The 10084-nt window shown below is 36.3% G+C and overlaps 2 protein-coding genes across 3 annotated transcripts in view; both read left to right on the top strand.

The window, feature by feature from the left end:
• The first annotated feature begins 2938 nt into the window (after positions 1–2938).
• Positions 2939–5776, top strand: LOC127639210 (toll-like receptor 1). Its single transcript, XM_052121114.1, has 2 exons — positions 2939–3026; positions 3291–5776. Exon 2 carries the CDS (start codon positions 3292–3294, stop codon positions 5749–5751), a length of 2460 nt encoding a protein of 819 aa, XP_051977074.1. The 5' UTR covers positions 2939–3026; position 3291; the 3' UTR covers positions 5752–5776.
• Positions 5777–6883: 1107 nt separating this feature from the next.
• LOC127639249 (CCR4-NOT transcription complex subunit 4-like) overlaps positions 6884–10084 on the top strand; it is a 32907-nt gene continuing 29706 nt past the window's right edge. For both annotated transcript variants that reach the window (XM_052121162.1, XM_052121161.1), the window contains exon 1: positions 6884–7069. The gene's annotated coding sequence lies outside the window, so the exon portion shown is untranslated. The remainder of the gene's footprint in view (positions 7070–10084) is intronic.

The raw sequence follows: 10084 nt of genomic DNA, 5'->3' as shown, positions 1-10084 counted from the left end.
TTACTTATTTTTAAACACAATTCACAATCGTATTTTATCAAACTACACAATGATGATTCATCGACATTATAGACTTCACAGTTTCATTTTCTGTTGCAAAAGATATGTGTTGCGAAAGGCACTAAAAATGACTTGAATTGACTTACCCTTGGGAACAGATTGTAAACCTAACTAAAACAAAACATTAATGTCTGTTGTTTTTGCTTTTAATGTGATAATATTTTATGATTATTTTTTTCCCTGAATAGCAACTACTCAAACAACTATTCAAAAATGCATTACTCTTAGATATCACTAAATTAAAGTAAACAGTTTATAAGATCATACCCAAATTACTGGCAGCTTTTAGAATAATCAGACCCACTAATTTAGCTAAACATTTTGAAAGATGATCACAGAATTTGGTAGATTAACAAGTTTAGTTTGAACTAGGTTTAATCAGTGCCCTTAAAATGAGTAATTTGTTATTTTCTCTCTCAAATATATACAGTAAGTGATATCATCTGTTCCATATTTAAGCTACATATTGATGTTTCATTAGCTCTTATAAGAGTGAGATGCCACCTTTCCTTGTTTCATGTTTATCAACCAAACCTCTCTGCCACCACTTCCCCTTAAACTGAAGGGAAATATCAAAGGCAACAACCTAGTGCTTGGTTACCAAATATTACACACTTCAAACAGAAAGAGTAAAGACAAGAGCAGGGTTAAAGCAGACAGACACTGTAATGTTTTGCTGGGATTTCTTGAAAAGAACTGAGAGACTTTAATTCCAAAATGAACAGATACAATGTCATGTGTGTGGAATTCAACTTTTTAAGAAATATTCCTAGTCTTTATTGTTTTTAATGACTGTCACTAAGGGGGATCATACTCATCAATATTTACTCAAATATAGTGTCATTTATGGCAACTAATAATCCTGCACGGTTTTGTGTTTTTAAAACACAGAGGTATGGCCATCTATAAATAATCAAAGAGCAAAACCAACATGATGAAAGTTAGACAGTGGTTATCCCTTATAAGCAGCTGGTTGAGAAGGTCTCTGTGCTCTTGCAGGGGTTTTAGGAGTATGAACTAATCAATTATGAAACACATCTGGATACTTTTTCTTCTTCTGTCACAAACAACTAAGATTAAGATTCAACTTTATTGTCATTGTGCAGAGTACAGGTACAAAGCCAATGAAATGCAGTTGTTTTCACATATCCCAACTAAGCTGGGGTCAGAGCGCAGGGTCAGCCATGAAACAGCACCCCTTGGCCTTGCTCAAGGGCCCAACAGTGGTATCTTGGCAGTGCTGGAACCCTTTCGGTCAGTAACCCAGAGCGTTAACCGCTGAGCTTCTTAGGAATGAAATTTAGAAAAGTTGGTAGAGTCTGGAGTATTGATAATGCAAAGAAAACATGTGCCACACAACTTGAATAACCTGAATAACAATGAATTTGAGAGTAGTGGAATATTTGTCCCTGATTCTTTTGGAGGTTTCCGCTCAGGGCTTAATGATGTTTATCAGCAACTCAGATACATAAGAAATTTGATAAATGTGTGTGATTGTCTTTGGAAATCACAATAATCTTAACAAAAACCTTGTGTTATTATTTCATTCTGTTATTCATTTACAAATAATTGTTTATAGAACTTTTTGCTGAATTCTTATTTTGTCTACAGTCTGGCTGCAGTGCTATTGAGTCAAGGAAATGTAGTAACCAGGTGCACTTCACAGGGTGTCTGGGATTGTATTCCTGCAATGGTTCCCTTGGTAAGTGTTGAAAGGACTGTCAAAGTAACCATGTGTGTCAACAGCTTACGCTAAATGTTCAGGGGTCGGATACATACATTTGCTGAATTATATTTAAACGATTTAAAGCTATAGTCACAATAAACAATTACATTCTACTGAATGTCTAAATCTGTTGATTGCTGAAGTTTTATTTATGTATTTACATCACAGTTGAGCAGTGAATGGACAGTTTTATAATATACTGTTTATGACATGCTGCTCATACATAGCACTACTAGACAGTACAACAATATACTTTATCATTGCATGTGGATTCCACTGGAGTCTTATAGATGCCTGATAGTACAAAAAAAAGAAGCTTTTTTTAAGTATTTAACATGTTCTTTTGCTATTAGCCAATATCATATTTTTAAACAAAAGTGCTTAATCACCAGCTTTTCTTGTAAGGATGTGGGGAGGAAAGTCCCTCTGCCCTGACCTTAAAAAATTTGTCATTGCCCACAGCACCTCAAAGTGAAAGACTGGGTATTCCTCCCTCCTAAAACCATTGACATTGTGACTTCTGTTAAATACTCCTTAAATCTTACTAACAAAACAAATCCCTGACATTCCCTGTTATGTTTTTTATTTTATTTTATGAATCGCAGTGATATTGAGACATGACTCATTTGTGTATTCGAATTTTCTGTAAAATGTTTGTTTTGTGGTGTTCTATGTTTATCTTTATTATTAATAATTGTCATACTGGAATGTAGCATTCTAACTGTTAGAGAACTAACAGAGCAAACTTAACTTGACCATAAACTATTGCTTGATAAACTTAACTTTTCATTCAAATGTATGATTTCTTATTCTCGTCATTAAAAGCATGAAATGCAGTGCTGTCAAAAAGATTAAATAATAAACAGTTTAAACTAAAAGAGGTTACTGCAAAAATAAATTATGAATACAATATTTTTCAATGCATTAATACTTATTAAAGAGTCATATAGCTTTGAACACTATTCTCTATATTAGGAATTCCCCTCTAGGCATTAAAGTTCAGAATTGCACATTTAGAGAAGTTCAGGTGCTAAGAAAAAAATAACTTGGCCATTGTGTAAATTTTTATGGTGATTACCATGTGAAGGGCTGTCTTAATAAGGCTATATAATCATGCACACAGTGGAGCTCAAGCTGCTTAAATGCACAGACGGAGATTCAGTGAATTCGTTATTGTGCATGATATTGAGTGATTTTCATGTTTTATTTTCACATCTAAGGCAGACGAGTGAAAGTGAAGGTAAATGACCATTTTCTTGTCAAAGAAGAAGTACTGTACAACAATAGTGAAATAGATTTCAATAGTGTTATGATGGTAACTGTAAAAATAAATACAGTACATTCTGAAAAAAAAACATTGTAAGATACAAGCAACATAACATATTTGTTTTATTTATTTAGCTGTTTAGGCAAAATAATAATGACCAATTAACTATTTCTGAAATGCCAGCTGAAATTCAGCACATATACATTCAGTTGATTCTTAACATTTTCATTTTCACAGGATGTCAACCAATACCTGGCCTATTGCAATTTCATATCTCTTAGTGTTTCTGTTTAAAGCACATGGTGAAGATGGAAAATTTGGATTTTGTTCCATGCTGACAGAGAACACAAAAGATCTTTCCTATAGTAACCTAAGAAGGATACCATCAGATTTACCAGATGGCACAGTATACTTAGATGTTTCACACAACAATATCTCCAGCATTGTTCGTAATGACTTGAATGGTCTAACCCATCTCTGCTTCCTGAAAGTTTCACATTGTGGACTTCAATACATCTCTTCTGATGCCTTCAGCGGCAACTCTGAAATCAAAGTTCTGAACATCTCTTACAACCATCTAACAACCATTCCTAATTTACCATTGCCCCAGCTTAGGATCCTGGACCTTTCCAGCAATCTGTATCCTAGTTATGCTCTCCCCGATTTTTTTGGTAACTTAAGTTACCTTTCTGTCCTTGCGATTGGCAGTCAAAATGCTACATCTGTTAGTGTGAAAGACTTTGTTCCTCTTCAAAATGTCCTTTTGAAGAAAATCATATTTGGAGATGGCACTGAATTGCAAAACTATGAAAACGGCTCCTTTTCGCAACTAAAATCAATACAGGAAGTGGTTCTGAAAGTTACTTTTTGTGAACGTTTTGACATTTTCAAAAACATGATTATGGACTTTGACCAAATCCAAACAAAACAAATTCAGCTCATTAAATTATTTCCAGATCAGTGTTCTATCACAAGTGACCCATTTGAGACCTTTACAGATTTGCATGTCCTCCGTAATCTAAGCATTATAGACACCTGGATAAACAGCTCAGTGGTTGTAAAACTTTTCAAAAATGTCTGGAAGTCATCAGTGGAAGAAATTGCTTTTTTAAATATCACATATAATGAGGACACCCCTGATGGCTTCCAGTTACCAATGCAGAACCACACAACAAATCTACGAGCATTTATACTTGATGGCGTGCACCACTACCAGTACCGGTACCCCATTATTAATGCAAGCATGGAATTAATCAATCAGCTAACTTATCTGAAGTTTTCTGGCACAGGGATGAATATCCTACCATGTAATCTCATTTCAGCCATAAAATCGCTACAGATCTTGGATCTGTCAAACAATCTCTTGGATGATACTGGTTTCTGGTGGAGTTTTTGTTCATCACAAAAAGTGTTTCCAGCCTTGAGGCATCTTTCACTAAGCCATAATCGATTTGGTGACCTTGCCTTCATTGCGAAAAATGTTAATGAAATGAAGTTCTTAGAGTCTCTTGACTTGAGTTTCAACTCCATATTCATAGACAATCCATGTTTTTGGCCTTCCCACTTGACTGAGTTGAGTCTTAGCCACAACAATCTAGGAAATACCGTATTCAGCTACTTGTCGCCTCACTTCAAGAAAATTGACCTCTCAAAAACAGGCATAAGTGTTATTCCCCAAGATATTACATCACAGTTTCCTAGACTAACACACCTCTATCTAAGTTTCAATAGCATACAGGCCATCCCAGCAGATCTCCATGCACCTACATTGGTAAGCCTGTACACTGACCAGAATGCAATTACTTTCATTAGCCAGCGTGCAATGGAAGGTCTCCCCAACCTGAAGACTTTAAAAGCAGGACACAATCCATTTAGCTGTGACTGTGATTCATTTTGGTTCATGACAGCGTTAAATAAGTCACTTCTCCCTGATTGGCCCCAGGGTTACACTTGCAGTACACCTCCACCATTTTCCGGGAAGCTCTTGGAGAGATATGAGCTTGGGTGGCTGTCTTGTCAACAAGGCCTGCAGGCTGCTGTGGTTCTGCCATTATTATTAACTGTTGTAGCTGCTCTGGTCATCACCTTCTATGCTTGTGATGGTATGTGGTACACTAAAATGCTTTGGGTGTGGATAAGAGTAAAAAGGAGAGGCTACAAAAGGGTTGATAGATTGATGAATGCCACCTTCCGCTATCATGCCTTCATTTCCTACAGTCAACATGACTCAACTTGGGTGGAATCACAGCTGGTACCAAAATTAGAAGGGTCAGGTCTGTCCCTTTGCGTCCACGAGCGAGACTTTGAACCTGGAAAGTGGATTGTGGACAATATAATCAATTGCGTGGAGGGTAGCTACAAGAGCCTCTTTATCCTATCCAAAAACTTTGTTCAAAGTGAATGGTGCAACTATGAACTTTTCTTTGCTCAACACAGGGCTATCAGTGTGAATGATGACTCTTTGGTCTTCATTTTGTTGGAGCCCGTACCAACAGACTCTCTTCCCAAGAAGTTCCTAAAGTTAAGAACATTGCTGAGGCGGAAAACTTACCTGGAGTGGCCCACAGATGAGCGCAAGAAGCAAATATTCTGGTGTAATCTTAGAACAATTCTGCAGACGGTGGACCAGAGCAAGATTCTAAAGGATGTGGCCACAGACATTGCTGAAATATGTCCTCTATTGTCTGTTAAGAAATGAGGATCTGCTTATCACATTGGAAGTTTGATTGCACCATAACCATGTAAATAAAAATATGATTTAAAAATAATCTTCATTTACTGTGTTTCATTAACCAATAATAGATACAGAACAAATTAGATAGCATTAGCGGCATTTCTATTACTCTATTTAGTGCTTGGATATTTAGAGTGTATATATATATATATATATATATATATATATATATATATATATAATTTTATTTTATTTTTTTTAAACGTTAATTTGTTTTCAGTTTAGCCTGGAAAAGACACCCCTGTTAATGTGTACATGAGATTTATTCTTTTTGAAAACCTTGGCCTATGTCTCCATCTACTGTCAAACGACAGGATTGGTAAGGTCACGTGCACTGATTTTTAAGGTCTTTTTAGAAGCTTATATGAGAATTTCTACATGTTTGGAAATGCATCTCAATCTTACTGGCCTGTAATGTCTAAATATAATAATAACATTGTAGAGTTATGTGTGGATGCTCAGGAAATCAGTTGAGAATTTAGTCCAGTGCACAATCAATGTTATAATTTTAAACTGAAAAGTGGAATTTACCGATAGTGCACCCTCAAGTACAACCTCCTTACATCCTGTGGCTGATATATTTGTAGTGGAATAATTTTTGAAAATCAGATATTTTTGACCAGATAATACATTTTACTTTACACTTTTGCTTTATAAATTTGTGTGATTTTGGTTAAGCCTAACTGAATGATCAAAAAGGTACCTTAAAGGACAAATCGCAGATTTGCTTACAAATTTACGTCACGGTTGAAAAGCTTGACCTTATTCATAGTAGCGCCAAATTAATATTATTATTTTGACAGGCTTGAACACAAGGATCTGGGGGACAGAAATAGGCTTGCAGTCGTTTCCATGAGTTGGTACTGTTGTTTAAATTGCTTTTGAAAAGCATCTAATTCCCGTCAAACATGTTTTTGGCGCTACTTAGAATAGTGTCTATATATATATATATCACATTCTCTAAGTTCTTAAAACCTAACGAAGTGACATGAGAACTGAGTTACAGTGCAAAAAACAATAATAATAATAAAAATACAAATACTCAATCCCAAAATCATCTGCGCCTGCGCTGAAAAGTCACTAGTTGACGCGCCCCCTCCCTATTTCTATGTAAGATGGTGGTTTAGGAGGCACTCTCGCTATCCAAAGAGGCAATAAGAAAAAAAGGCTTGGTGTTTTCGCATCAAATCACCCGGGAAACAATTCAAAGCACCAATTTTGCTAGATCTGGGACGTTTAGATTGATTTTATTGGAGTAAATCAGTCTTTACAGATAGACAAGGTGAGTATCACACTAAAGGCCTCTTCTCTCCACCGCCTCCACATTCAATTGTCTTTAATCATTAAGTCACCTCTATATAACATAGCTCATCTCTGTTTCAATCTTACACATCAATTTCATGTGAACATATCTGTTTTGTCCAGGTTTTGTGTCTCTTATGTCAGTCTGACAGACGCATTACAGTTAGCCGACTAGCAGCTAGCCGCTCTGTTTGACCGGCTTTTGGTAAAATACTTGAATATTAATCACCAGATTGCCAAACACTGACTTCTTTGTTGTTATTGACACTTTAGGACAGGTTTTAGAGTATGTACGCTGTTTTAAGTGTATTATTCTGACTGGGGTAAAAACTTCCATATGCGTTAGCTTAGCAGGTATTCTTAAAGGCAATAACAAGGAAACATCTAATTTCTCCACAAGCGTTCTTGCTGATCATGCTTTGAATCAAGAGGGAATTTCCAACTCATTGGAGTAGGAAGTGCTGTTAGTTTGCTCTCTGAGCTTCATCACCCTTAATTGACAAAGAAGCTTAGTATTCCGTTTACATTACTAAAGCACAGTTACAGGCACTGTCATTGCAGTTCAATTCCTTAACTTTGTCCAAACTCTTTAAAACCATGTGTGATGTATGCTTCAGAATGCATAGCTCTGTTATTATGTGCTTGGTACAGGTTGTGATGTAGCAGATTAACATCTTTCTTTTGTTAAAATTCTGTATCTCCAAAGAGTATTTTTGTGTTTGGTTGCAGTATTGTGTTCCTGTACTGTGCAGTTACTGTTGTCACTGTGTTGAGTGTGCAATTTTAATACTGTTTTGTCAGCATCCTTTTGCGCTTACCATCTGCTTTCCCCATCAAATGTGAGCATAATATTTACTGTATTCGTTATGCTGTTATGTTGCATGGCATGATTTGACAGCTTACCCCTTTATCGGTCCTGTTTGTTGATAGATTAAAGTGATATCAGTGTTGTAACAGCTATAAAAGGGCCATATTTATACAGTTGTGTATTAAATATTCTTCTAAACTTTAGAATCTAAAGGGAACACAAGGTGAGTTTTAGGAAAATCTGCTTTGATTGTCATTGTTGTTTGGGAGCAATATCAAGTGCTTGGCAGGAAAATGATTAAGTGGTCCAGACCGAAGGGGGGAGAGCTGGGGAGAGTAAATAGACTGGGATTTCTAGGCCTGGTTCCAGTGCACTGTCAGGCATTGTTTTGTATGTGCCAGACACAACGTTTGCGAGACAATTTTCTGGTAAAGGGCACCACTGCTATATGATACTATTACAAAAAGGCATTTGCTTTGGTGTTAGGTTGCATAGAAATGACTCTCTTATGGCTGCATGCTTGTTGCATAAATGTATTTGGCTTGAAAAGTTAAATTGCTCCCGTACATTTTGTTAGAACAGGTCAGCCAAAATCCGGCCAGTGTGCGAAGAAAAACATATTTTCTTTAATTTATTCAAATTCAGCTCTGAAATGACCGGAAAGACTCCTTCGACCATGGTTAGGACTGCGTTTAATCCGTGATTTGAATCCCTTGATTAAAAAGTTATCCTCATTCACTGAAAAATTATAATTCTCTCATAATTTACTTGCCGTCATGCCATTCCAGATGTATGATTTCCTTTCTTCTGCAGAACACAAACAAAGGGTTTTAGAGTATGTCAGCTCTGTGGGTCCATATTACAATACAAATGAATGGTGAAAACAGCAGATACAAGGAGCATTAAAGTAATTCAAAAGACTCCAGTGGTTTAATCAAGGTATTCTGAAGCAATCCAATTGGTTTTGGGTGAGAACAGACCAAAATATAACTCCTTTTTCACACTAAATCTTGACAGCAGTCTCCTTGGTGATTGTGATTTAAAGCTCGTTTGCACTCTCTATAGTGCCATCTATCTATCTATATGTCAAGCACTAGGAAATGTGATCGTGCTTGAAATCATGATCGTGCCTATTGACTGCAATAGCAAAATGTACAGTGAAAAGGTGTATTTTTTTTGGTTCTCACCTAAAACCAACTGGATTGCTTCAGAAGACATTGATTAAACTACTGGAGACGTATGGATTACCTTTATGATGCCTTCATCTGCTTTCTGGAGCTTCAAAGGTCTGGTCACCGTTCACTTGCATTGAAATGACCTACAGAGCTGAGATATTATTCTAAAAATATTTGTTTGTGTTCTTCAGAAGAAAGTCAGACACATCTGGCATGAGGGTGAGTAAATTATGAGAGACTTTAAAAACTGTCAGTATTATATATTAGCTAATCATGTCGGCATACTGCACACACATAGGCTAAATGTTTGGGAACTGTTTTTGCAATTCATTATTACAGTTCTGATTTATTAGAAATTGAATTTCAGTCTGTTTTTACAAACCTTTCAAGCTTAAATTAGCGCAGCTGTTTCTTTGGTGTTACTATGTTTAATTGGAGTGAATTGACCGTTGTTGCATGTAAGGGTGTTTAACTGATATTAGGGATGCCACTGTGTGCGTTTTTGATGGCTCAATTACATCAAAGAAAGAAAAAAAAAAAAGAAACCTGGTTAACTAGTTTTACAATTATTTGCTGTTTGGAGCCCTGAACAGGGTCTAAAATGTTTTGTGATTGAATCAGAGAAAGGAGACAAAAAAACCCATGTGACCACATTGTATTTGAGGTGTAAATGCTTATCCATTCTGAATGTGTCCCATGCAGGCAGCAGTGAGATGTCATTGTCTGATTGAGGTATATTTGCAAAATTGTGACATTGGTCTCCGTCGCTCTGTTTTCAGGGCTTTAGGATTTGTGTTTTTGTTGAAAAGCAAAATGGCAGTTTATAGTGTTGCACATGGTTGTTATTTTCACCCTCTCAGTTTTGTGAGGGTCACCATAAAGTGCTACTCTGTAGTAATATGACTTTAACAGCCCATACAATTGAAACGCATAGATCTTGTTGCTAGATTGCACAAATTAATTTCTGAGAGCACTGAGTATTTGGACTTTAAAACGGAGGTTTTAAATTTTC

This window comes from Xyrauchen texanus, chromosome 47 (genome assembly GCF_025860055.1).
Source record: "Xyrauchen texanus isolate HMW12.3.18 chromosome 47, RBS_HiC_50CHRs, whole genome shotgun sequence".
NCBI classification, from domain to species: Eukaryota; Metazoa; Chordata; class Actinopteri; order Cypriniformes; family Catostomidae; genus Xyrauchen; species Xyrauchen texanus.
This window is presented reverse-complemented; position numbering and strand designations above follow the sequence as displayed.